This window comes from Coloeus monedula (genome assembly GCF_965178545.1).
Source record: "Coloeus monedula genome assembly, chromosome: 19".
Taxonomy (NCBI): domain Eukaryota; kingdom Metazoa; phylum Chordata; class Aves; order Passeriformes; family Corvidae; genus Coloeus; species Coloeus monedula.
In genome coordinates, this window is record NC_138799.1 from 5,125,384 (window position 1) to 5,151,786 (window position 26,403).

General features: G+C 47.5%; 1 protein-coding gene across 1 annotated transcript in view; it reads right to left on the reverse strand.

Moving 5' to 3' along the window:
- MYO15B (myosin XVB) overlaps positions 1-25,532 on the reverse strand; it is a gene marked incomplete at both ends in the record, with an annotated part of 41,186 nt that extends 15,654 nt beyond the window's left edge. The window contains 33 exons of the mRNA XM_082294192.1: positions 779-866; positions 1,050-1,147; positions 1,339-1,418; positions 1,519-1,725; positions 2,152-2,224; positions 2,920-3,098; positions 3,180-3,415; positions 4,998-5,093; positions 5,195-5,325; positions 6,868-6,925; positions 10,176-10,269; positions 10,435-10,610; positions 11,072-11,189; positions 11,294-11,418; positions 11,793-11,838; positions 11,930-12,078; positions 12,413-12,490; positions 12,975-13,100; positions 13,274-13,405; positions 13,981-14,076; positions 14,457-14,580; positions 14,668-14,726; positions 15,131-15,244; positions 15,631-15,792; positions 17,366-17,479; positions 17,954-18,017; positions 19,154-19,257; positions 19,775-19,871; positions 20,265-20,339; positions 20,787-20,896; positions 21,632-21,695; positions 22,810-22,871; positions 22,947-25,532. Coding sequence (XP_082150318.1) covers positions 779-866; positions 1,050-1,147; positions 1,339-1,418; positions 1,519-1,725; positions 2,152-2,224; positions 2,920-3,098; positions 3,180-3,415; positions 4,998-5,093; positions 5,195-5,325; positions 6,868-6,925; positions 10,176-10,269; positions 10,435-10,610; positions 11,072-11,189; positions 11,294-11,418; positions 11,793-11,838; positions 11,930-12,078; positions 12,413-12,490; positions 12,975-13,100; positions 13,274-13,405; positions 13,981-14,076; positions 14,457-14,580; positions 14,668-14,726; positions 15,131-15,244; positions 15,631-15,792; positions 17,366-17,479; positions 17,954-18,017; positions 19,154-19,257; positions 19,775-19,871; positions 20,265-20,339; positions 20,787-20,896; positions 21,632-21,695; positions 22,810-22,871; positions 22,947-25,532 — 6,121 coding nt within the window. The remainder of the gene's footprint in view (positions 1-778; positions 867-1,049; positions 1,148-1,338; positions 1,419-1,518; positions 1,726-2,151; positions 2,225-2,919; positions 3,099-3,179; positions 3,416-4,997; positions 5,094-5,194; positions 5,326-6,867; positions 6,926-10,175; positions 10,270-10,434; positions 10,611-11,071; positions 11,190-11,293; positions 11,419-11,792; positions 11,839-11,929; positions 12,079-12,412; positions 12,491-12,974; positions 13,101-13,273; positions 13,406-13,980; positions 14,077-14,456; positions 14,581-14,667; positions 14,727-15,130; positions 15,245-15,630; positions 15,793-17,365; positions 17,480-17,953; positions 18,018-19,153; positions 19,258-19,774; positions 19,872-20,264; positions 20,340-20,786; positions 20,897-21,631; positions 21,696-22,809; positions 22,872-22,946) is intronic.
- Positions 25,533-26,403: the final 871 nt, after the last annotated feature.

Below are 26,403 nucleotides of genomic sequence, written 5' to 3' on the forward strand. Positions count from 1 at the left end.
GAGAATGCCCTGGGATGCCATAGGAAGATCATCATATCCCTCACTCATCTAAGAAGCCATATAAGTGACAAACTGGCATCAGACAGTGATCTGTGATAGGGCTTGTCATGTTCCAGAGCCTCTCCAACAGCCAGAAGCAGTTCCAGTCTCAGGAATGGCTGAACTGGACATTCCCCACCTTTCTGAGACCGCTGGGTGTGTTCCTATCCACGCAGATTTGTCAGTGCCATTAACAAGTTGGTGTTTGACTCCACCCTGCTGCAAATGCCAGAGTCTTAGCTTCACAGAAGTGAGGAAAAGTAAAGAAACCAAACACACAAACCAGAACCTCTTCAGGGTTCAGACTTACTAACCCAAGGAATAGCTACAGATGATGGGAAGTTCTGTGAGGAAGTAATAAGAAAGATTAAAACCACTCCTGATAAAGGCACCAACTGCTCTGTGAAAGCCTGGGGTGAAGAGAAGGTGAATACATGACTTACAAGTGTTTGTCTAGGAAAGAGGTGGCCTGGGTCAGAAACAAGCTACCTGCTGCCTTGACCCCAAGACCAGCTCAAGAGAAATTAAAAGCACAACAAAGTCATTCCCTTATCTAACACCTTCCCCAAAGCATCTGTCTCACCAGGGAGTGAAGAGTGCAGCCTGTGCTAAAGCCCAGTGCTCTTCATGAACCAGCTGAGCCCACACAATAATTAGCATTTAAGGGGCTCCCTGACTTGTGCTCATTGAAGCTCATGTGGTCCCAGATGTTCCCAGCTGTCCCCATGCCCTTACAGACCTGTAGAAGGAAGGATTCCTCTCTGTGTGGGTCCAATCTTCCCACCTCCTTTCATGCGGCTGGTGAGACTCTCCCTGTTCTCCATATCCTGCATCAAAATAAATCCAAACCAGTTATCTGAGCTCAGAGGGACAGAATTCCCGGAGGGGACGACATTCAAAGGCACATCTGAGCTGAGCAGGGGCAGAGAACAGGCAGGAAAAAAGCTGAAGGACTCACAGAGACAGGAGAGCTGCAGAGAGAAGGCAGGAGGGAACATAAGGGGACTTACAGGTACTCTGGGGCCCTGATGCAGCACAGGGCTGAAGAGATCATCCACGTAGTGATCCAAGCCTACAGGGGTCCTCAGGTCATCTCTGAACCTTGGACCTGGGAGCAGAGACAAGTCTGGTGACAAGGCAGGGAAGAAACATTCCCCTGCCTCCAGTCCCTGTTAGTCATGTTTCAGAGTGGAGCTCTACAACAAGAATCACCACCTGACTCCCCCTCTGCCCTGATTCCCTGGCTGGGGCCCATCTGGCCCTTCCCAGTGTCTCCCACAGTCCTGGGCTAAAGCTCACCTGGATGGAGACCAATGAGTTCTGGAGGCAGGCTGGGTGGGGGGAAGGCAGGGGCCTGGATACCTGGAGCAGGAGGGATCCTGATGAAGAGGAAAATGAGATGAGGGCCAGAGTGCTCAAAGATGAACCACTGGGTGACAGGGCCACAAAGTGGTGGGGCAGGAGGAACAGGTGGCTCACGTGTCCAGGTTAGAGGACTGGAGGATGCTCCTGTCCCTTTCTGAAGTGATGGGGTACTCAGTGGGGGCCTGGGAGGAGCTGCTGAAGTTGCTGGTCTCCTCCATCTCTCCAATGAGGTCCAGCACAAAGTCACAGCCCAGCAGGTCCTGCCATGTGTTGCCAGTGAACATGGAGATAGACCACCCTCGAGTCTTCTTGTCACAGCCCCTGAGAGAAGAAAGGTGTCCAGGTAAGCAGGGGAAAGGAGAGGAAGGAAAACATTACATTCAGCTTCTTCTCACATTGTCTATCCTGGCTTAAGTCCTTTAGATTTAGGGTGTGAATCAACTATTAAGTGCCCAGGATTAGGAAAAAACCCCAGAATCACTCAAGATTTGTCATTTTTAATTTTTTTTCCTCTGAAGCTGCTCTCACAGATCACACCAGTGGTTCCTCTGTTCCTAAAGAGGCCCACTGTTTATGGTTGAGGGTTATGTTAAGGGTGAAGAAGGGAGCACAGGCTGCAGTGGGCAAGAAGTGAGTATTCTACATGTGACCCTATAAATTCCAGCCTGCAGGCCCAACCAGTCTGAACCTCGGAGCTGTGACAGCCTCTCTCACACCCCAAGACCTTCTACCGTCCTCTGGCAGTACCTTGCACTCAGGATCGAGGCTGCATACTGCTCCCCAGTCATCCAGGACTCCACCTCAGCTGAGAACATCTCCTCTAGCACAGAGAGCAAAGTCAGTACCCACAGCCTCCCCAGCAGGACCCAAAGGACCCACATTCCATGGGACACAGGCAGAGCCCAGCTGGAAAGTCTCACACACTCCTGAGCAGGGCCACAGGAGGACTGAAAGGTCATGGAAGGCTCCACATGCACACATTCACACCCAAAATATCTGTTTGTTGGCACAGGTTGGCATTTCCAGCCTGACAGGTGAAAACCTTTGCAGTGTCCTGGTTTGCTTGAGGACCATGCCACTCACGAGGAGCCAGAGCAGGGATGTTCTGTGCTCAATTCACAGAGCTGTGGTTGCTCAAGAGGTAGATTTGGGTAATATTTGAGAAAGGAGAAGGGCAGAAAGTCCCTGTAACAAATTACTGCTGCACAGGTTGAGCTGTAATGGAGAGCAGGAAAACCAGCCCTGTAGAGATGCACAGGCAGATCAACCCTCTGTTGAGAAGGGCCCAAACCCAGGACAATCTCATCCCTCAGCCTGAGAAGCAGGTCCCACCAGGCCCAGACTTTGCAAATTTTGGGTCTAGATTCAGATGCTTGTTTCCCCCATGGTTGTACCAGCAAACAGCATTCTGATCCTCTTCACTTAGTTGAGGGAATTATTACCCAAATGCTGATTTCTGTCCTGAAAAAGTCCTTAGAGACTAAAAGACAGCAGGAGGGCAGAAGATTGAGTTACCATTAAAGGTATGAACATCCAGCACCATCTTCCCTCTCCTCTGGTTTGCTGTCCACTCCAGCTGGGTGGGAGGGTAAGCCCGAGAGGGTGCAGGCTCTGCCTCTGTGCACTGAGCTGCTGTCAGGATCTTGCGCTGGCAAACGGCGTTGTAGCCCTCCGTGCCATAGTCTGACACAAACCTAGGAAAAGGCAGCTCCATTTAGCACCACTCATCCTTCTTAACCCCTGTGTAAACCTGCCTTGGTCTTTCCTCCTCTTACTTCAGCAGTGGCTTCTCCAGTGCTGGTGAGGGGCCAAAGCAGCTCAGCAAAGTCGCCATCAGGACCCAGCCTCGCTGGCTCTGCTCCATGTCTGGGTTCCTCCAGGTCTGGGCAACCACCTGGCTGAAGATTTCATTGCGCAGAGCAGCGTCACTCAGACCTCTCCCAGCAATGTAGTTGCCCAGCAGCACCTCCTGCCAGCCACGGAGACTCTTGTCACCAATGAACCGCAAAATCTGGGAGCATCCAGGGGGAAAAAAAGAGAGAACTGGAGCTGTAACCCTCTGTCCCAAGCTGTGGTGTACGAAGTTGTAGACACCAGGATGTTTGTGAGCCTGAGTAGCCAACACTCAGACTGGGGTCTGTCCTCAAGTTTTTGTGCACCACCAAAGTGCTGGGGAATTTGGGAGGTAACGTTTATAGCGACTGGATCCTGACTGAAAGTCACGGTGATTTCAGTGTCTTCTGAGGTATGACTCAGAATTTGGTCTAGAGTAAAGTATTTCCCCTTGGGCAGGGCTCAGACACACAAGTAAATTACCACGGGATAGTTGCTGCTGAGCCCACTGAGTATTTAAAACCAGTTAATATTATACCAAGGACTATGGGATGTGGTGTCTCAACACCCTCACTGAAGAAATGGTTCCGTTTCTTTGCTTTGCATATCGACATCTTCAATGCTTTTTTAGTTTGTATTTCTCACCCTTAGGTACAGAATGATTTCTTTCATCCTCTACACTTCAGTATGTCACAAGTTAAAATTTTTCTAAAATAGACAGCTTTGGAAAGAACATTTAAGAATAACAACACTTCTAAAAACAGTTAATGGTACCAAGCATGTCAGAGATTCACTGAGAAAAACAGGGGATGGTGGTTGTTTAGTTCTCATGGAATTTTTTGTAGTAAATCCCTACTTCGTTAGCAACAGAGAAAAACTGCCTTTGATCTTTAGAAAAATAATAGTATTCTGCTTAAACACAATCCTATTCACAAGATTTTATTGAAGCTTATGCTGTTCTATAATTGGGATCACAAGGACAAAACAAGAGACTGTTTTTAGGTATTAACTTTCTTAATGGGCTTATTTTAATTCTATGTAATTCCCCCCCAAAAAATTACCACATTTACTTAGAAAGTATCTGGAATTTCATTCTATTTTCAAACATTTCTGTATTACCATTTAAAAGAAGAAATATAAAGAAATGTCTGTTTCACATCCACAGAGAGGAAGCAGCACCATCCCCTTCAGGCAAACACTACAGAGTGAGGGTGTGGTTCCAGGTGTAGTTTTCCTGATGACAAAGTCCCTGCCCTTTCCCAGCCTTTACACAACAGCTCCCTGTCCCCTATTGGGTAGTGACACATCTGTGAGCCCGAGGTGCAATCGAGATGTTTGCTATAAACCACATCACAGAAAAGATCTGGGTTAAATGAAACTTTTTAATGACTGATGGGTGTTTGAGAAGACAGAGTTCCCTTGTCATTGCTTCTGAGTCTGGAATATTGGGATATTAAAGTTTAGCAGTCCTATTCCTCTACATCCTGCCAAATTCTGAGGCTCCACCACCAGGTGATTCACTTTGATCCCAGGGGTCTGTGGCTGCTCTGTGCCTCCCCAAGAACACAGCAACTCTAAGGGGCTGTGTGTGATCTCTGCCAGGCTGCTCCAGGGCTTAAAAAGAGCAATTTATTCTGCTTTTCCAGCCCTCCATGTATTGTAAGAACAGTATCCACCAGCAGCAACTTGTTGTATAAAGGCATCAAAACATTGTCTGTGCCCACCTGTCCTTCAGCAAGGTCAAGAATGACGTCTCTTACCAGTTTGTTGATCTCAAGTGCACTCTCCTGGTGTTCAGCATCCAGGTGGGTTAAGGGGTGCTGCAGAGGCTGACCAGGGGCAGGGAAATCTGGGTTCTGCAAAGAAATGAAAGGACAGAGATTGGCTCCTGGTGTTGCTAGAACTTGTGTGTCTGCCCACAGGGGAAGCCATGAAGAGAAATAAGAAGTGTTCCCACCTGGAAGTGTGATTTGACGAAGGAGGAGAAGGGATAGTTGTTGATGGTGGGTGGGAGGGAAAGGTCATCCTTGACCTTGACTTCTGGGGGCTGGGTCTCAGTTATCTGGTTGGCCTGTGCTCGGTATCGACCTGCAAGGGAAGGAGGTTTGGTGGTGGCAGGACACAAACAACTCACACAACAACTCCTGGCTGACCTGCACCTCACCCTGCTGGAGCCCTGGCACTCCAGGGACACCCAGCCCAGCCCTGCTGCCTCAGACCCCCCAGCAGGCACAGCTTCACCTCCCTGAGACCACAAGGACTCTCTCCAGAGAGATTTTACAGCTCTGATCTTTCAGACTCTTCTCCCCAAGGAACACCTGGAGATTCAAGTCTGCTCTGCAGCATTTACATGGCAGGAAACGCTGAGCCCATGCAGAGATACTGCTGACAACTGCTCAGTCAACAAGGAAATGAGAGGGCTTTGTAATGAGGGATTTATCATGGGTGAGAGAGGAGCAAACATCACTGAGAAGGGATTTCTCAATGCAGCACAGCTCCTGTGCATTCCTCTATCTCCAAACGTGTCCCCTGATGCTCTCCCATCCTCCCTGTTTACATCCCATCAGCTTTCATTGCCAGCAGTTTCACTGTTCCCTGAGCTCCTCTGGCTTACATTGCTCACTAGACCGGTTGATAGTCCCTGGAGGGCTCTGCCATGAAATGCGAGGTATTTGGGAATCCAGCACAGTCTGCTCCAATTCACAAGACTCTTCTGCCTCATTGTGTCCCTTACTGTCCCCCACAGAAGGCCACAGGCACAGCTGGCTTTGGGTTTGACACTGTGCAGACAGAGAGAGGCAAATCCTGCCTCAACCTATTTGCAGCTTGAATATTCACATTGTACAGGGAGCTACAGAGGAAACACAACTGCAAATAACTTAATGCTCAAGGTCAGATTAACAGCTCATGAAATTATTGCAGTTAGTGGTATTTTAGTGACTTGAAAACCAATTGGTGCATCCCTAAATTGATAAATTACCACATACTTGACTTGTTATATTGTTACATCCTTAAGTTATTATGTTGTTATATCCTTGGACTGATAAACTGTTATATCTCAAGTTATTACATTGTTCCACAGTCAAGTTGTTACCCTGTTTTTCCTTCCTTCTATTTTAAAATTCTTTTTGAGGAAGCAATTTTTAACAAAACCTAAAAATATTTCTTTGAAATTGCCCAAACTGTCATTTTCTTCCCCTTCAATTTCCTTAAATATTTTAGAGTAGGTAAAAGATGGGTTTAAGTTCTTCCACCCCAGATACTCCTCTCTGCCAGAGACCTGGGTTCATTAAGCAGTTTGCTATAACATAACTTTGACCAAAGAGTTTTGCACCATCCCTGCCATCAGTTCTACCAGCCCAGTTCAAAAGAAGAGCTGAAGAATTAACAAAGATACTGATTTTCAAGCTGGTGGTTTGCTCCCTGGCCCAAGTTTCTTTTCCTCCCTGCCATGTCAGGAAACAACACTCAGGGTACCATTTGCCTTTATCATATTTACACTGCAATGATAATGAAACAAATCCAACCCAGTGTCAGGCAGCAGGGAGATCAAACACATACATTGATATAAACAAGGAGATACACAGTGAAACAGTGCAGGAAAGGGAGGGAAGGAGGAGGATTCCTCACCTTCAAGAGAGCGCAGGAGGGCTGCGAGCTCTGCAGGGATCTCCAGCAGCCCCACATCCTGGAGAGAGAAACAAGTAAGCAAGTCACTGGCTGCCAGCAGAGGAACCACATAAAAACCCTGAGCTGACACTGAGTGAAACTGCCTTGGAAAAGCTGCCAGGACAGGGATGGAGCATCTGAGCCAACCCGGTAACTTCTGCCTCTACGACATTCAGAACTGCTGCAAACAGGGAGGCATCACATGAACACAGCTGTGTGACATGGGTCAGCAAAGAGGGAAAAGGGAGCAATTCCTAAATAAAGAATCAACTGCCACAAGGGGAATGACAGGAAAGTTGGCTTTCTTTGACTCATCTCTCATTCCTAACAAGTCTGGCATATTGCACTGTAGAGATTGCACCTGAAGGGTAAGGGCTGTTTCCTCCTGCACTTTCCTGACATTTTTCTTTTGATTTTCGGTATCCAAAAGTGCTACAGGATAAAAAGAGACCTGATTCTGATCTTTGATGTGTGTTGGAGGTTCCTAAGAAAGTTCAGATCTCTACCTGGGTAATCCAGATGAGAATCTGGCTAATGAGACTTGATTTTCACTGGTTTGCACCTTGCACTGCTGCAGGGTAGGGAACAAATGGGCCAATGCAACAGTGTGTCAGCACCACTGCATGTAGTGTCAGCTCAGGGCGTTTCAGACAGAACTACTCAGATTAAGGCACTATAAAACCAAGCCAAAGTCACAAAGCCTGAGCTTTTAGGGGTTTTTTTGGTTTCTTTGGTTTGTTTTTTTAAGATCTGCGTAGTAAATCCTCTTGTCACAGCACATTCTTCTGACATCTCTCTCCACATAAAACTTAAAGACAGATTCGCAGCATTTTTGATCAGTTTGATTTTGCTCACGAGAATATACTTGATTTCAAGTCTGGCTTTTCAACGATGTATTCAGGAAGTGGACTGTGAAATCCCACAGTTCTGGATCCACACTTGAGGAAGCAGGTGATACAGGAGCACCCAGGGCTAATTATTCTTGTTACTGACACATCTATACAGAATTGTGGATAATATCGATTCAGATTCCCTTCGATTCAGATTTATGGACACACTGCAGCAAATGTGTGTCCATAAATAATGGCATTAGTCAGAAGTGTTGATACAGGTTAAATGTGCTATGAAGCCTTTGATACCTCCCTTCCTCTACATCAGCTTCTGTTAATATATTTATGCAGAACTATCTCATTCCCACCCTTCACAATGGAACATGGTCATCAAAAATACTCTCCCCTCCACCTCTGGAGACCAGGTCTGGTGCTGTGAACAAACACAGTGCTCTGCCTCAGGACTGATTTACGATACCTGGCTGTGCCCAGAGCTTGGCAAACACTGAACTAATGAGATATTTCTGTATTAGAAGGCCCTTCATACCAAGCTAACCTGCATTCTGTACTAGGTTCCACACATGCGTGCACGCCCTCCAGGTGCTCTGCTGTTCCCCAGCAAACCTGTGCTGAGGAGGCACAAGGGAGGGAGAACACCTGGAGAACCTGATTTTTTTGATCTCAGACCCTCCCAGACTGTTTGACAACTCACCATTCCTTGTCTGGGACTGTTCTCTGTGTCACCAGAGGCAGAGAGCTCCTTCTTTGTTTCCTTTCCCTTAACTCCTGCTGTTAGGAGATGAAAAGAGGATGGAGGGTGGGAAAAGATGTGTATGAAGTCATGTCCAGCTATTATGAGGACAGATGCTGTGGGTGGCCAGGAGCTGGTGTCCTGCTCCAGAAGGTAAAATGACAGAACAGTTGCAGAGCCTTTTGGGACCCCAACACAGTGTATTGAGAAAGGGCTGCCCAGGCAAAGACATGAGCTTTGCTGAAACACCTCCTGCCCTGCACGACACAATTCAACAGCAAGAGCCTCCAGCACCTGCCCAGCATCGTGCCACACCTTCCCCTGCTGAGCATTTGATGTGGATCAGGACAAAAGAAGCACCCAGCAGCTGCCAGAAATGTTCCCTCACCTCTCCAGCATCAAAACACAAGATAACAGCCTGAACACAGACAGATGAGCTTGTCCATGGAGAGGAAACCCTTTAGAAGGGTGGGAGGGATACCAAAAGCTAAACTCCCTCACAGCTCTACCCTTTCCCATCCATTCTATGGTTCCCCAGCCTCACCACTCACCTTACTCCTGCTCCGAGATGGGGAAGGAGGGTCTCTGTCTCTGCCTCTCTCTCCTGCCTGTCAGTGGTGCAGAGCAGTGTGATTACATGGCAGGTTATGAGGGCTGGGCTGAGAAAGACAAGGACAAGCTAAAGTCCAAAGGGCAGGGCCGTGGGGTGGGGGGAAAGGAGGAACTTTGCAGCAGGTGAACTTTGAGACCTTTGCTGCTGCTACTGCATGTACAGAGACCTCAGCAAACAAACACTGAAGGAACAGAAATAGATTCAAAAGACCTGCACTGTTGTGGTTACCCGGGAGAAAGAAAAGCTGGATCCTGTCCAAATGGGAGGGGCAAGAAACAACAGAAACTCACACTGTGCTGGGCGTGGCAGGAGAGGAGGCACCTCTGCAGGTTTGTATTAACACCACTGTCCTTAACCCTCTGCCCCACCATGCCTTCAGCCATGCCATGAGCTGTGCTGGGTCCTTCCCTCATGAAGCTGACAGCTATGAGATGTTTGCTGCTAGTCTAGGGATGAGTGGTCTGATTTCCTCTTTCCAATTCTATTTTAATAGCTTGTGCAGAATACATTATACCCATTTGGCAGAACCATCCTGTACACCATTTTCCATCTTCTCAAAAACCTGCCATCCTGTTCCCACCCCAGCTGATTTCCAAGAGGCCAAAGGCTTGAGCAGCCTGAGGCAGCTGTAAGAGATCAGGGGAGGATCATTGTGGACTGAAAAATCTTGCATTCCAGTCACCATCAGAAACTGAACTGGGCAACAAAAAGAGCAAGAGGAACAACTCCTTACAGCTTGAGCAGAACAGCAGCTCTGAAGATCACAGATGGAACCAGCTCTTGTCTGATGTAGGGCAGCCTGGAGAAGCTCACAGAGCCAGACCCATGAATCAGCTGTGTTTGCAATACCTGTGCCAATTCTGAATGTAATTTAGAGAGAGAAGGCTCCAGCCTCTGTGCTTCCTTCATTTGACTACATTTATGTCAGAAAGAGGGTGAAGGACACCTCTCTGGATCATTCCCAACAAACCTTCCAGAGCCATCCCTGCCCTGGCCTCAGCCAGTCCCCAGCTCGCCGTGCTTAGGGCAGAAATAGCCCCTCCTGTACACCTTGTTCTGAGAGGGCTTTTATTACCTGGCAGCGCTTCCTCCTTTGAATCAAAGGTCTGGAGATTAAAATCATGGTTTTAAATTGCACCAAAGCCTTCTTCAGCCTCCTGTAACGCTTCCTAGAGGATGAGAAAAGAAAAGAATTGGCTAGTGAGGGAAGCATCAGCCACAAACACACACGGAGCAGGCTAGGAGCCAACATGAGGAGGGGCCTGGACATCCCCACCTGGCTGTCCCTTGGCAAGGCCAAAGGGCTATCCCTTGGCTGGCCTTTGGCTCCTGACCTTGCCTGGTAGCCTCGGAAGTGAGCCTGGATGACCGTGACCTTCTCCTGGAGGACACGGAGGCGCCGGCGGTGAAGGAGACGTCGGAATTTCCTCTGCAGAGTGACAACGGCCCAGCTCTGCCTCTGGGTCCATCGTCTCTCCAGCAGCTGCCTGGCCTTCTCCTTCAGAAACACCTGGGCAAAGGCAGCAGCTGCTGACCCACGAGGGAAGCAGCAGCGTCACCCAGAGCTGATCAATAATAAAAACTGCTGCTTTGTCCCTTTGTAGCCCTTAAGGGTTCTTGCTAAGGAAACTGGGGAGGGCGGGAGGCACAGGTGCAGGTGACAGAGACAGAGGTATTTGGGGAGGACAGGGAATCAGGGAGTGATGAAGGTTATCCAGCAGCAAAAGTAGAAGCCCAGGAATGCTGGGTATATGGAGGACTTGGCCATGCTACAAAAGCCTGGAGCTGGAGTCTCCTGTTAATCTGAAGTGCTAAAAATGCCTCTTTTGTACTGGAGACAAGAGGCAAAGGTGAGAGGGGAAGGTGTGCAAGGCCCTCCCTCTTTGGGCAGAGACTGAGCTCCTCTCCATGCTTTGCCAGCCTGGGGGGGTGGGGCTGTGCAGTCCAGATAGGATTCTCTGTAGGCATCACCTTTGTCACTCCAATCTGATAGAGATCTGAGGGGTTCCCCAGCACGTGAGCCAGCACTGCTGCACAGCCTTCCCTCTGCTCCAAGCTGCTGGGCCTGCTCCCAGCCAGGAGCCCGTACCTGGGACAGGAGGATGGGGTGTGACAAAAACCAGGGCTGTACGTGGAGCCCTCAGAGAACAAAACATCCAGGCTGGGGGATCCCAAGCCAGGACACCCCTGTACCTGGCCAGGAAGCTCTGGAATGGCAAGCGGACCGGGTATCCCTCCTTCTGAATGTGGATGGCCTCCAGTATCCCGGCATGTCGCAGCTGGCAGTTGACATATTCCACATCAAAGATATTCGACAGCTGCAAAGATACAGCAGAGGAAAAAATGAAAAACAAGAAACAAAGAAAAAGTAAAGAAAGGAGACAGAAGGCAGGGAGTTTAGAAAGGGTCTCCTTCTCTTGTCCTGTCCTTGGATTGGATCTTGCCATGGGCTGTGGGCCATGGAACACAAAGCCCAAGGATACTCTGGTGCCAAACTGACCCTGGCTTCTGCTCCTGCAGCACAGGATTGACTCACACGGCCACAGGGAAGGGTGGGACACAGAATGGGGAAGAGAAGTCTCAAGCTGTCAAATGAAACACGGAAGTTAAAATCTCAGCTGTGAAAGGAGAGCTGTTGGAGAAGAATGAAGGAACTGAGAGACTCCATGAGGACCTCAGGGTGCTGCCCTACCTTCCTGGGATTAGGGGTGATGCAGCGGATGAAGAAAGCGTGGCTCCTGGAAAACAGAGGCAAGAACCTGGATCACCCTCCTCTCTGTGCTGACCCTGGAAGACTTCACACTTCTGGGTGCCAACAGCATCTCTCACCCTCTCAGCTTGGCTGTGAGGTCCTGCAAAGACTGCTGGAATTTGGACACCAGTGTGGAGGCCTGAGGCCTGAGCCCTTTGCCCCTGGCCCCCAGCTCCCTTTGCTGACCATAGACAGCTTTAGCCCTCTGGAAAATATGAGACACCACCTGCAAAAACAAAGAAATTACCAAAACTCTCTGAACTACTTGGAAAGAAGAATCTCTTCTACTTGAAACTTAAGAGGGTCATTTTCCCTTGCCCCTGGCAGTGTCAGGAATGCAGCTGCATCCTTGGGCAGTCTGTGTGGTTTATATATAAAATGCATCAATTATGGGCAGAGATAATTTGCTCAATTCCCAAGTAAATTCAGTAAAATAAATCTCGTGACTTCTCCAGGTTCTCCTGACACCTGATCAGGATCTTTCTCCTTCTCACATAAAGATAATGAGTGAATCATTGGGTGTCTGCAATAGAGATGTTCCTCCTGACCCACTGCAGTACCTTGAGGCGGCTCTGGGAGAAGATATCCAGCACCTCTGGCCGCAGCTGGTCACGATTTTTATTGAGAAACTTGTGGACCTGCAGAGGCAAAGTCTGATTTGAGGCACCATTCAGACCACTCAGGCAAACACCCCTGTTACACACACTCGGACTGGGGGCAGGCAGCTGGAGAGGTGGAACAAGAGAAAAGCCCTGGAGAATGAAGCTGGTTCTTCCTGCTGCCACCAGGCTGGAGGGGACAATGACTTCTGCTTTTAGAAGGGATTGCTCCTTTTCCCCTCCACATTGCCCAGCAGGCTTTGACCTCTCACTTTTTTTTCTGGCAGCAAGAGCTCTCCTGGATTTCCAGGGCTCTGAGGCTGTTGTGTCACTGAGGGCAATTCCTATTTTGCTTCTGCCCAGAGGCAGCTTAGTTGCCTCTCTTAATAACAAACTCCTCTCTTCTGCTAAACTGATGCTCTAGAGGGATGTGCAGTCACAAGAGGAGAGCTTTGATCACAGAGCTGGTCCATCAGGACACCCAAAGCTTGTCCCCAGCTGCTCCAAGCCCCTGCCAGCTCACCTGGTAGGTGACAGGGCCAGCATAGTGCTGCACAGTGAACTCTGGCAAAGGCAGCTTGGGCTTGGTGTACCAAGGGCTGTTTCCATGGTGGTAATGACACTTCTGGAGGAAAGTGTGGTCTGTGGCCTGTAAAGGAGATGACAAACACATTTCCTGATGCTGCAACACACTCTGTAGGCTGAAAGGCCGCTGTTAAACCAAAGGTAAAAACATGGAATACTTGTGCAATCATTCTGGAGCACAGCCTCACCTTAACCATCCTATGAAAGGGATCCCGGGAGAGGCTGAGAGCTCCTCACCTGAGTCAGGGATGTCTGGTCATCCAGGATACACAGGATGCCGTGGGGCTTTGCAGTAAGGAAATCCAGGCACAACTCGCTGTACATCTTGGAAATAGGAATCCAAGCTAGCTGCTCCTGGCTGTATTCCTCCTGCATGTTAAAGGCCAAATCCAGCCATGCAAACAAGGAAAAATGGAGGGAGTTAATAGAGGGTGTGAGTTGTTTATCAGGAAGTTAGTGTTTCATTGCTGTTAGGAACTTGCCTAGAATTGTCTGGTTTTGTCTCATGAAACTTCTTCTAAAGCCACTAATGATTTTCCTGATTTGAGAGAGGAAGGCTGCTAAGCTGAGTGATAAAGTGAACTGTAAAAGGCTACAAGTCTGATAAATACACTTTCATCTCCAGGACATGAGTGGTACAGAAAATGCTACAAAGAAGCCAAACAGGCTTTTAAAGTACCCACTGAGATCTGGGCTCTTTGACTATGACCAACTCACTTATCTGGAAAAGGGAGCAAGATACTGACAAAATCTCCTTCCCTTCATTTACTGCAGAATTAGTAAAAGATACTAAACAGGCAGCTCTTTGGACTAGGATTCCATGGATATTGCTTAAGAGGACCATCCAGCTTCCTGTTCCCGGCTGAAGGATACACTGAGGATGCCTCAGCTCATTCCACGTGTGCTGCCTTCAGGTGGTGTGAATTCCACTGAGTTCCACTCACCTCTTCCTGGGCAATGACAGTCTGGCTGAAGAACCACTGCAGGTGCTCATTGGCAAAGTTGATGCAGAGCTGCTCCAAGCTGTTCACCCCCAGATCCTGAGAAGACAAAAAGGAATCATCCCTTCCAAGGCCCAGGGAGCTGTGGCTCCCTGTAAATGCTGCACAGGCTGAGCTGAGCTGCTGGTTCTGGTCAGTGTGAATGAACCCCAACAGTTCAAATCATCTTCTGGCTGGTTTGCAAGCTCTCAGCCTGGCTTACTGACTAGGCTGAACAGCAAGAGATGAGACAAGCTGTGAAGGAGCATAAAGAAGAGAAGATCTACTCTTGGATGCACAGCCCCGTGTTGTATTGCATTGGTGTCAGCATTCATTGGGACACACAGGTTTTAACAGGAGTCCCAAGTAAAAAACTCCAAGGCCATGATGACCACATGCCCTCACTGCCCAGGCCATAGCAAAAGAACATGAAAAATGACCTCAAACCCATGGATGTCCACAATGCCCACGGCACAGTCGGATTCCCAGGGAGCCAACCACTCATTGATCCTCAGCAGCAGCCACTCAAAGAGCAGGTAGTACAGAGCCTTGGCAATGGAGTCCCTGAGTGAGAGAGGGGAGAAGAACCAGTTACTGCAAAGACAGCACCCCTGGGTGTATCTCACCCACCCAGACATCAGCAGAAGTCACCTGGCATCAATGGCTCCTTCTACAGACAGAGGGGTGAAGATCCGATCGTAAGATGTAACCTGGATACATAAAGAGACAGAATTTACTGTTATCATCTCACAAAAACACCTTTTTTCTTTTTTTTTATCAACAAGGAAGTCAACCCAGTTAATAAATGGATATTTGTTCCTATTTGGCTGAGAATTTACCCAGGTATCAAAAGAAAAACTAAACCCAGAATTTTGCTGCCAGAGGTGGGAGCCAACTGGCCAAAGTAAAAAACCTGAAGCCACTCATGTCAGAAAAGAGCCCTCCTAGATGTAAGTCCTGCCCTCTTTACAGAGCTGCCTTGAGGGGTTCAGCCCATCCCAACCAATTTATTCCTGCTGTTACCTCCCAGATTTTGAGCCTTCTAAGGCTAGGACATTGGGGCAGGACATCCCATGCTTCAGGAGGAATGAGAAATCACCAGAAGGGTACTCACAGTGACACGGTGGGTGACAGCTCTCTGCAGGAATTCTGCTGAGACACACAACAAATTGGCCACAATCTGAATCTCGGTGTCACTGGCAATGGCTGCATGCTCAAAGGATTCTTTCTAAATAATAAAGTGTTCTTTATTATATATTACTATCTATCTATGTATATTACTATATATTATAGATAGGAACAGTGGAAGGGATACAAGGTCCCTCTTGTATTAATATTGTCAACAGCACCTCAGCTGCACAGAGCTGGTCACAGCCTGGGTAGAACTTCAGGTTCATTTTGGCTCCTTAAAAAGCCAACCAAGCTCTAGTGGCCTTTGGTTGCCTCCATCTTCTGTCCCTGCCTAGACCAGTCCAGAGCCCAACACTAAAAGGACAGAAAGGTCTTCAAAGGATGCCATGTTCAGTCAGGAATCATGTCCTTGGTCCCACCACATGGGAGAACAGCAATATTCAGCACAAATATCCCATTCCCAAGCTGTCTGGGTTACTGTACCTCATAGGAGGTAAAGCAGATGTTCCCCAGCTGCAGAATGGCAGCCAAGACAGCCCAGGTGGAGCTCAGCTGATCATCAGAGAGGTTGATTCCCTCCAGAGCTTGCACCAAGACCAGAAAATCCTGACTGTCCTCCTTCCCCATCACTTCACATGCTCTGCCCTGAGAGAAAAGGGACAGATAATCGTGATCAGCCCCAGGCAGGGGTTAAGCCACCAGCAGGAATCTTCCGAGAAGTAGTTCAATGTTTTAAGGACTGGAGGAATCTGAAGTAAAGAGACCAAAGACACCACTAGTGGAAACTCAACACTTGTGAGGGGCCAGTCTCTTTTCTCTCCGGAGTTTTGAGATTAAGGTCTCTCTTACCCACACATGCCAAGCTCCTGTTGTAATTCCAGTACGAGCTCCCCAGGATCCCCCTGCCCACTGCTGGGGTGCAGCTTGAGAGGAGAAGTGGTGCCAGAGTCCACTCTGAAGTAAATCATGGCAGAGTTGCTCCCCCAAATGGTACTGGAACCCAATGTGTCAAGGCAGATGGGGTTCCATGCACCCAGAGAGCCACCTGGGGTTACAGCCTGTCTCATCTCGGCCACGGAGCTTCACTACAACATGGGCTTATCACTCCTCTGCTTCTTTTTTTCTCTACAGGAGGACACTCCCAGCACCTGCCTGTGACCCTAAGAGTCACAGAAATCCTGGATCGGGGGGTTCTGCACAACCTGTTTGTGTTCAAGGGCATTCTTTGACCACAGTTCCCAGGTCTCCCAGCAGATTCTGGTGAGACAAGGATGAGGTCCAGGCAGCCCTTGGGCTTCTCCTTGCCAAGATCCAAGAGAGATTTTGTCAGTCTTTGCTAACTCTCGTACACAATCTGATTTTTCCCCTGTCCTTCTCTGCAGCAGGCTGGGATATTCCTGTTAATTATCACCCTGAAGACTTTGCTTTACAGTGCTTTGCCAGCCAGGAACCACTAATCACACATTAAGGGCTGGGCTCTTAATTGCCCTCCATCCTTGAGTCATTAATGGATGCCTGAAGGCGAGGTGATAGCAATCACTGCCGAGGATTCCTCCTGACCGCAGCTGCTGTGAAGAATTTGAATTTGCCACCTGGGAAAGCTGGCTCGCGCTGAAATAGGAAAAATCTCTTGCTATTGTTGTGACCTCCTTGATTATGGAAAACAATCTTAAGAAAACCCAAACAAAACCCACACACCAAAAAAAAAAAAGAAAGAAAAAAGAAAAATAAATTAAAAAAGATGTTCCAAGATTTTGACTTGATGTAAGTCTGACAAACAAATTTCCCATTTAAATAATTCCTATCAGCAGTATATTTCAGCGGTTTAAAATCTGCCCCCATTGACTCAGTCAATAAAGCAGGTGTTTTGCAGAAGGTAGAAAGAAATCCTCCCTGCAATCCCACAGGAAATTGCAGACGAAAGGAAAGGCAGTGAGAAAAGGGGTCTTCCACCGCACGATGGAGCCGTGAGTCTACACAACTTGTTGAAGTCCGTCCTTTCAGAGTAGAGGGGCCTGAAAGGTGAGAAAATGATCACAAAAGAGACAAAGACGCTGATTCTTAGACCAGGTATGAGAAGGAGCAGAGCTGACTTTAGCATAGTCCTGAGAGTCTTTTGCAGGGGAGCAAAGTGATTTGGTGCCTCTCTAACCAAAAAGAAGGATGCCTTGGCCGTTTCTCTCTGCCATCTGCTGCAGAGCACCCTCAGCTCACTCACCTGGTTCAGGTAAAAGTAGGACTCTGCCTCCTGCAAGTACATCTCCTCTTTCTGTTCCACGGGCAGCCCTGCCAGCAGCTCGTAAAACACGTGGTAGTTCCTCTCACCATGGGCCTGGTGAGACACATTCATGGAGTTATCCATATCCAGCTCCAAACCCCTGCAGAACACACTCACAGAGCAGGACACAGATGCTGGGGTCAGCAGGATGAGGCCAGAACCACAGAATTTGAAAAGTTTCCAGGGTTTCCCACTGACACCTTAAGAACATTCCATCTGAGAGCAGTCCTTGTCACACAGCTCTAATATTTGACCATTTCCACACTCCAGACATTAAGAAAAACTAATTGAGGGAAGATTTAACTTTCAGTAATCCCTAATAAGTGGCTTAATTCAACCTGTCTGAGGCAGAGAAACCTCCTATTTTATTCAAATAAAAGAAGTGATCACGCTGTACTACACAGAGGGGACACAGTTCTTGCTAGTAGAAGAAATGGAAAGCAATTCTCATACTAATTCCCAGCCCTGTTGTTCAACAGCAAATTTAAGATTAAATGTTAAGGGAGAGAGGGGGCCACTGGTCCTCACCTGAAACACCACACGAGACTTCTCCAGCAGGTACTGGGAGATGGATGTTCCCACCACGATGCCACTGAGCACAAGACAACAACAGATCCTGTCAGAAGCTTGGGACAGGTTTTCTGCAGACAAGAATGATCTAAGGGACATAATCTACGTGAATTTCCAAAATATTTTGTCCAAATGGTGGGACTTTCAGGGAAACCAAGCAACCATGGAATAAGAAGGAAAGTCCTAGCGTGGGTAGGAATAAAGGTGAATCCTCTTAGCAGTCTGAAGCAACAGTTAGAGTTCCACAGAGTGTCTGTGCCTGACCTGTGAGTGCAACTGAGGGTTTGATAAGTGACCTAGAAGAGGAGCTGAACAGCAGTGGGACAAAGCTTCCTGCTTGTATGAAATTATTCAAGGCAATGAGGATGAAGGCCAACTGTGAATAAATGCAGACAGACCTTACAGTGCAGAGTGAGTGAGCAAGGAAATGGCACATGAAACCCACTGCAGATAAATGTGAAGTGATGGGTACAGACCCAGCTTCACATACAGACAGGCTCCAATTTAACCATTGCTCCTTAGGACTGAGACCTGAGGGTTTTAACAGACAGTTCCATGAAAGAATCAGCTCAGTGCTTGACAACAGTCAGAAAAGAAACCCAAACAAACCAACCAAACCCAGAAGTTCGAAAGAGGGCAGGCTCAAAACAGAAAGGTGCTTTTCACAGAACTGGTTAGACCTGTGGAACACTTGCTGAGGGCTGCTACAGAGCCATGAAGTGACGTTTGTATGAGTCCAAGAGGAAACTGGAAAAATTCTGGAGATTCAGGAAAACTCCTGAGCTGAGCAAATGTTGAAGAGCTCATGAGGTGTTAGGGAAAAGCATTGTGTGTATTTGGGCTGCTCTTGCCTCAGGCAGTGCTTGAGGCCAGTGCTGGGGACACAGCAGGGTATCACATGGGTCCTTGGTAGAAACCAGTCCAGCCTTTCTTATGTTCTTAATCTAACACTCATCTTGAGAAGTAAGATCTGTTCTTTTGTGGAGGAAACACAAAAAAAGCAAAATAGGGGTGTGAACTCGCCCTCTTCCTACCCTGACAATAACAAGAGCGAAGGGGAGGGAGGGTTATTATGTGAGCTCTGAGCACTGCCCCACCTGGTCTCACCCAAGCACCCCTTGGCAGCTGGAGGGACCCCAAGGGGATTCTTCAACTCACTGTCTCAGGTGGACATTCAGCAGCTTTCCAAAACGGCTGGAGTTGTCATTGAGGATGGTTCTTGCATTTCCAAAACTCTCCAGGATGGGTAGGACATTGCAAGGCTGTAAAGAAAAGAGGGAGGGAACACTTCAGTAGCAATCACAGGGTTCTAAACTCAAAAGGGGCTTATGTACCTGTTGGTTTGAAAATATATTAAGAAATGGGACTTCATTGATATAATTCTTGCATGGGTAAAAGATGTCTTTTTAAATATATCCTGTTGTCATTAACTCTAGCCAGTGGTGAGTTGCTCTGGGAGCTCTTTACCCTCATTGCTGTAATCTTTCACTTTACTTTTGCTCTGTGTTTGTTCAGATTCACCTCCCAGACTCTGCTAAAGGCTCTCAGTTCAAACAGATACAGAGCTTTTCACAGCATCAGATCTCCCAGGTATTAAAATACAGAACTACAGATACACCAGCTGTTCTTGTGTCTTTATGGGAGCTTCACCTTGGACCACAAACCATCCCAAGCCCAGCCAAAGAAATAACATCAGCAGCATGGCCTCTCTCCCCTGTCTTTGGCTTCTTTTCCCTGCCCAACCCTCATAGCCTCCAGCCAAGCTCAGTTGCCTCATACCTGTCTGATCCTGTGGCTGTCAGATCCCTGGTACAGCATGGTCAGGTATTGCACAATGGCTTTGGCAGCTTCTGTTTTACCAGATCCACTGTGCCCACTGCAGGAGCAAGAGGTGAAGAAGTTGGTATCAAAACAGAGGTACCTGATCTAGGCACATGAGAGGCCCTGCTGCAGCAGATCAGAGGGCTTGGGCTGATTTACAGCTGGAGTTCTACCACCCATTATTGAAACACCGAGACAACCTGACAAAATGGGCCCAAATAGGATTCCCCTGGGGAATGCCAGACTCCTTCTCTCCCACTGCTCTGAAGTGAAACTAAATTCAAACTGTATCTGTGCAGAGTGAAACAAAAATCCACCTTGTTCAGGTTCTCCACTGGCAGCCCTCACAGAAGAGCCAGAAGGATCAACTTACAAACAGTGAAATACAAAAGTGGAAGCTTTACACGAAGAAATTAAAGGACTTTCAACAAAGCCCTTCACTTCCCACCTGATGAGGACACACTGCTCCTGCCCTGATGATTGGGACAGCGTGTAGGCCCTCTCTGCTATGGCAAAGATGTGTCTGGATGGACAGAAAGAAACCCCAGTTAACTGACCCCACATTTCCACCTCACAAGTGCAGCACCAAGAGGTTCCTCATCGGGGATCTACATTAGAGATGGGCCAGTGTCTTGATCAAAGGAACTTGACCTGAAAGTTACAGAATGGTTTGGGTTGGAGGGACCTTAAAGACCATCTCATTCCTCTGCCATGGACAGGGACAACTTCCACTAGACCTGATTTTTCCACGCCCTGTCCAGCTTGGCCTTGGACACTTCCAGGGATGAACTTTAGCTCTGTAGAATTACAGGCCCGAGCAACTACAGCTTTGCCAAATGGGCTGTTCACTTCCTGTGACATTCATCCAGAGAATGAATCCATTCTACCAGAGAACTGGAGGAAAGCAAAATGCTTTCTGGAGCACAAACAGAACAGGGTTTAGAGAGTTATTTGAGAAAGAGAAACGTACGGGGCGTTTTTTGAGAGAGTCCCTTGCTGGTACTTGGTAGCCACATCTTCAGAGTAGATACTGAGGTCTTTGAAAGGATTCACAGAAATCAAAATTTGCCCAATGTAAGTCTAGGACAAAAATAAGAAAGGGGAAAAAATCTGGTGGCTTCTTAGAATTTTCTGAATGAGGAATGCAGCTGAATGCATATATTAATACAAATATAGAAATTCCCTTTAAAGAAATATTGTTTATTCTGACTATCCTGCCAACTTATCCAGGGCACAGCTTTTCAGTGGTGATTTTCAAATCTCTGTTATTAATAATTTGGGATAAGTGAGCACTCACTGGTCTGTGGTCATCTTCTCTGGCCACTGTCTATTCTCCAAACTCTACAGGAAATTACAGGCACAGGTTTGAACACCTGAGCCAGTAAATGGAAAAGAGAACAATTAAACATCCAGAACCAGATCTGGACTGCAACACTGTGAAATGGTTGCAGAAACTCTAGGGTTTCTTCTCGAGATCCACAATTTTTAACTCAGAACTTCTTTGCTAGAATAGGTGAGTCCTACTAGGAGCAGCTGAAGCTAAAAAGGAGCCCAAGTAGCTTGCAGGTTGGCAACAAATACCAAAACTACAGAGAAACTCTGCAACACTCAGATTTTACCCCAAATATTTCATGCTACCTAATTTCTGAGCAAAAGCTGTGCGAGAATCCTTTTTATCATCGTTCCCAGTAATGAGTGAGATACTTGGTGAATTATTAAAGCTTGATGGCATCATATAAATTATTTTCTCTTAAAGCTCATTGTTCAGAATGAATAAGCACTGAAGAAAACCAAACCAAACATCAATATCCATACGTAAATGAGATTGCGATGGAACCTCTTCTTCAGGCACAGCAGGACTGAGCTCTCACAGACTTCCCTACAAGCAGAGGAAAGGACTCATCAGCCACAAGCTTCACTTGCATGTGTTAATATTAAATATTAACCTTTCTTCCCTCCCAAGGATCACAGAATATTCTGAGCTGGAAGGGACCTACAAGAACCATTGAGTCCAACTCTTAAGTGAATGGCCGGTATGGGGATGGAGGATTTTGTGGGGAGCTGGGACTGAAACTCTTCACTGCCTTCATGTGGTTCCAACATCTCCAGGATTAAATACATCAAAGAATGGAGCATTTAAGCTCAGAACTTCCTCTGTGTGATCACAGCTCCCTGCACAGCCTTTACAGGTGTTTATCTCAACAGGATGACAGGAGGGAAAGATGTGTGAGGAACAGTGTCAGGGGCTTCTCTTTCAACAAAAGCAGTAAACCAATGGTTTAACAGCTCTTAAAGATGTAGGACCTGAATTTTTCACAGCTGAAGGCAACAGGAGCCACTAAAGCCACAGATGCCAATATCAGTAGGCAAAGAACATAGAAAAGTGCCTCTCATCCTGCAGATTGTCCTTTCTTACCACTCACTTCATACAATAAGAATGGCACGTGAAATTCCCAATTCTGTCCTTCTGCTACACCACAGAAGTCACATCAGCCTCTAAACCTCATTTCCCCTACCCATTAAGTATTTTGGGGTTTTATTTTGGATCCCATTTCAGGACTGGGAACCACTTAACAGGAGAGACAGAGTTCTAGGGATGCACTGTACCAGAAGTCTGTTAACCAGGCTGAGCTGCTGTCCCTGGGGTGTGACTGCAGAGGTTCAATGTGCACTCTCTGTGCAGCAGAGCTTGGGGACACGCTCTACATAACAGCCAGGAGTTCCCTCTGCACCTCTGCTTCTCCCCAGCAGTTCAGTGTAGTTCCATAACTTAAATACTAAAATTCAATCTTTTACTTAGCTTTTCAGCAGAGCATCAGTTACACAGCTATGATATGCATCCGATTAATTCTATTTTCTCCCACAGAGAAAAAAGATATTTTTTCCTATCTAGGTAGGGATCTATTATGTGTTTGCTGTTGTTGAGCCACCTTTGCAGGATAACAAGCAAGCCCCTGTGACCTGAATGAGCTGTAGACACTGAGGACACCTACTCCAGTCTGGTAAGATCCTCAATCTCCTCAACTTCTGCACAGTGCTCTTCACACACGTACACCTGAAATGCACAGATACATGACAGAAAATCAGGGGAAGTTCAGTTCCATTCCAGTGCTGGGGACAACACCTGTACCTGTTTCTGCATGAACTCCATCTCCAGCATGTTGTCAGTGACATCTTCTGCCTCCCACTGGTCCTTGCAGACCCTCACACGGCTGCTGGCCAGCTGGGGGTCCTTGGACAGGGCCCATTTGCTCAGGTTCTCGATAGTTGGCCATGGCAGCAGCAGCTCGGAGTTCAGCCACACTGCAGGGTCACATCCTTGCCCCTGCTGCTGGGACCAGTGCACACAAGGAGTGACCACAGATCCTGCAGTCTGCAGGACTGAGGCCTCCTTGACATCTACCTCACTGCAATAATCTGATGTATGAATTGGCTCCTCTTCTCGATGTGGGAGGAAGCCCTGCTCACCGTTTCTCTGGCTGGGAAGGTCACACTTGGATCTGCAACTCTGTTGCACAGGGGGGACAGATTTTCTCTCTGATGGAGATGTCAGTTTCTGTAGGGAATAACCATTGCCAGAGTTCCTGGACAAGGAGTTCTTAGCCTTAACCAAGCTGTGGACTCTGGGGAACACTATAGCACACTTGGCATCAGTAGCACCGTTCTTCTCATCCGAGCATGGAAAGGAACTTTTTCCATGAAGAGGGGAATCCCCAGGAGGCAAATCAACATGTCCAACTTCCTCTACCATTTTAGGACCACCTTTGCCCTCCTCTAAGGAAGCAGAAGATCCTTTGTCCTGCGGCTCAGCCCTCCCCAGCTGTCCAGCTGCACCAGGGAAGGCTTTGCCAGACTGACCAACCCATCCCACAGTGCTCAGAATCTGGATTGCCATTCTGCTTCTGAATCCAAAAGGCTTGCTGCTCCTCTTTTTCCCAAATTTCTTCAAGAGCCATCTGGAGATACCAATTGCACGTGCCACACTCAGCAGTCGAGCTTTCAGCCTTACTTTCTTGGCAGGTTTTTGGCCAAGCCAGCTGGTGACTTTTCTAAAAGCAGAATGGGTGTGCAAGTGCTTGGATCCTTCCCCACCGTGCACGGGTTCTGTTTCAGAAGGTGCCTCTGCAACCACTTCTTCTGCTTTCTCTTTTTTTGCCTTTGTAGTCTGGCCTGAACTCTGTTTAAATTTTCCAACAACTTTTCCAACTTTCTTCTTCTTTCCAAGGAGGTGCTTATCAGATGGTTTTTTTGTAATGGTGGAGCAGCTTGAAGTATTTAATCTCTTCTCTTCAAAACTCTGAGCTTTGTTGGGTTCTTTTTGTTTACTGAGAGTTTCTAGAGTCATGGGTTTTGAACAGATGCTTTCAACATTGTTCAGGTCTGAGCTGGTTCCCAAAGCCATCTGGGCAGGATTTGGTTTCTGGTTTGGTGATAGTTTGGTCTCGGTGGTTTTATGCTGGTTTTTCAGACTGAGGGGGATTTGGGATTGAGAAGAACATTTCTTTGTAAGCACCAGTGCTGGTAGGTCCTGCCTGCTGCAGTCTGAGCTGCCCCTCTGTCTATGTCCAGCCTCTTCACCTTGTTCTGGGATCTCACACTTTCCAGATTTCTCCTTCAATGTCCTCTGCTGCTTGGAGAGGAAAGAGCCATTTTGCAGCTCTCTGCCTTCATCATTCACCTTCTCTTCCTGTTCATATTTGCTAAGGTGAACGTGGAGTTTTGCTTTCACAGCATTTGGGAGTGGTTCTGGTTCATTTTCTTTTACTTCATCAATGTTCTCTGCAGTGCTGCTCTCCTCACTGCTGCCAGAATTCACGTGTCCATCTTTCGACATATCTTCAACTCTGTCATTTTCTAGTATATTTTCCTTGTCTACTTCAGTATTTCCTCTGTTCTTAACACTCTTAACTTGGAGTCCTGAAGTGATTAACTGATCATCTGCCTCACTGCTCTCAGCTGGAGCACATTTTGGTTGTCTCAGCACATTGTCTGGCTTCCTCATCTTCTCCTCTGCTTCCAATCCTGCAAATTCAATGCCTTCAGCCTCAGATTCGATTTTTCCATCTGTAGTCACCTGCTCCCTTTCAGGTTTAATGGATGCTTCCTTGCTTTCATGAGCCAGTTCCTTGTAGCCTTTTCCTTCACTCACAGGAGGATCTTTGAGCACAACTTCTTTCTCACTGTGGCCATCTTCCTCTGCAGAGCTGCTCTTCTCTTCTGCAGAGCTGCTCTTCTCTTCACTGCTGGAAGTGCTGCCCACCACAGCCTCCTCTGTATCTGTTTTGTGGGTCCCATGGCCTTCACTGCTGGAGTCAGAGAAGGAGTTACCTGAGGTTTCCAGAATATTTTCATCCTCGCTTTCAGCAATGACAATCCTGGCAAGTTTTTCAACTTGCTTTTTCCCACTCCTCTCACCTTTTTCCTGTGCTGTACTGCCTTGGGATTGAGAACCTGATTTCTGCTCAGAAGTCTCCTTGGAGTCCTGATTCCCTCTGTGCCTTCCCCTGGGGTTCTGTGTCTTCTCTGCCAAGTTCTCTTTCTGAAAAGAACCTTCAGCACCTTGCTCTATGATGGCCTTTGCAGCCCCCAGCTCAGTGCCTGTTTCACCAACACCAGGTCTCTTTCCACACCTCTTTTTAAAACTCTGCTTCTTTCTGTTTGTGATGGCTTTTCCCTCCTTGTCACTGCTGTCCTCACTCTCCTGCCCTGATGCCATTTCCTGTTGCTTGCAGGCCTTCCCTTTTTTCCCCTCCAAACTGGACACTCCATGTTTTCTCCCCAAAGCAGATTCACTTTTATCATTTCTCCTGCGGGCTCTTTTTCTCCGGAATAACTTCTTGTGGTCATTTTCTCTGCTTTCCTGAGGCCTCCCCAGCCTCTGGATTTTTAAGGGCTCTTCTCCAAGGCTGTCACCTTGTCCAGGCAGTGACTCTTTTCCCTTCACTTGGCTTCTGCTCTTACCTTCCCTGCGCTTCCCACAGTGGATCTTTGAGTCTCCTGAGGAGTTTCTCTCACAATTGAACACCTTCTCTTTTCCAGCCTTTTTCTGCTGAGTCTTGGCTCGGGAAGGAGGCATTTCCTCAGTGTTCAGGAGTAGGTGAGGGCTTATCTCGACTCACCTGTGAAAGGAAATGTTGTGCGTTTTGCTGTGAAATAAGCTACAAAGGGAGGCCAGATGCTCCTGGGCACTAATTTGCCTCACTTCTGTGGAGCCAAATAAGTGTTTGCAGAGCCTTGTCTGTGCAGTGCCAAACTGACTGCCCTGCTCCACGTTAATCTCTGGCTTATTTTGTCACAAACCACCCTGATTTTCTTCTTTTATTAGAACTATACCATCATGGAATATGATGAGCTGGAAGGGACCGATCAGGATCATCCAAGTCCAACTCCTTGCCCTGCACGGGACACCCAAGAATCCCATCATTAAGCCACGTGTCCAAGATCTTCTACAGCTGACAAAGGTTTGGACACACTGTAGTTCAAGATAGAATGATTGTTTTATTTCAGTTTTTGCTTCTCCAATAACCTTCTCTGTGCTGAAGAAGAGAGGAACACATCTAATGATCTCTGTGAAATAAATGTCAGAA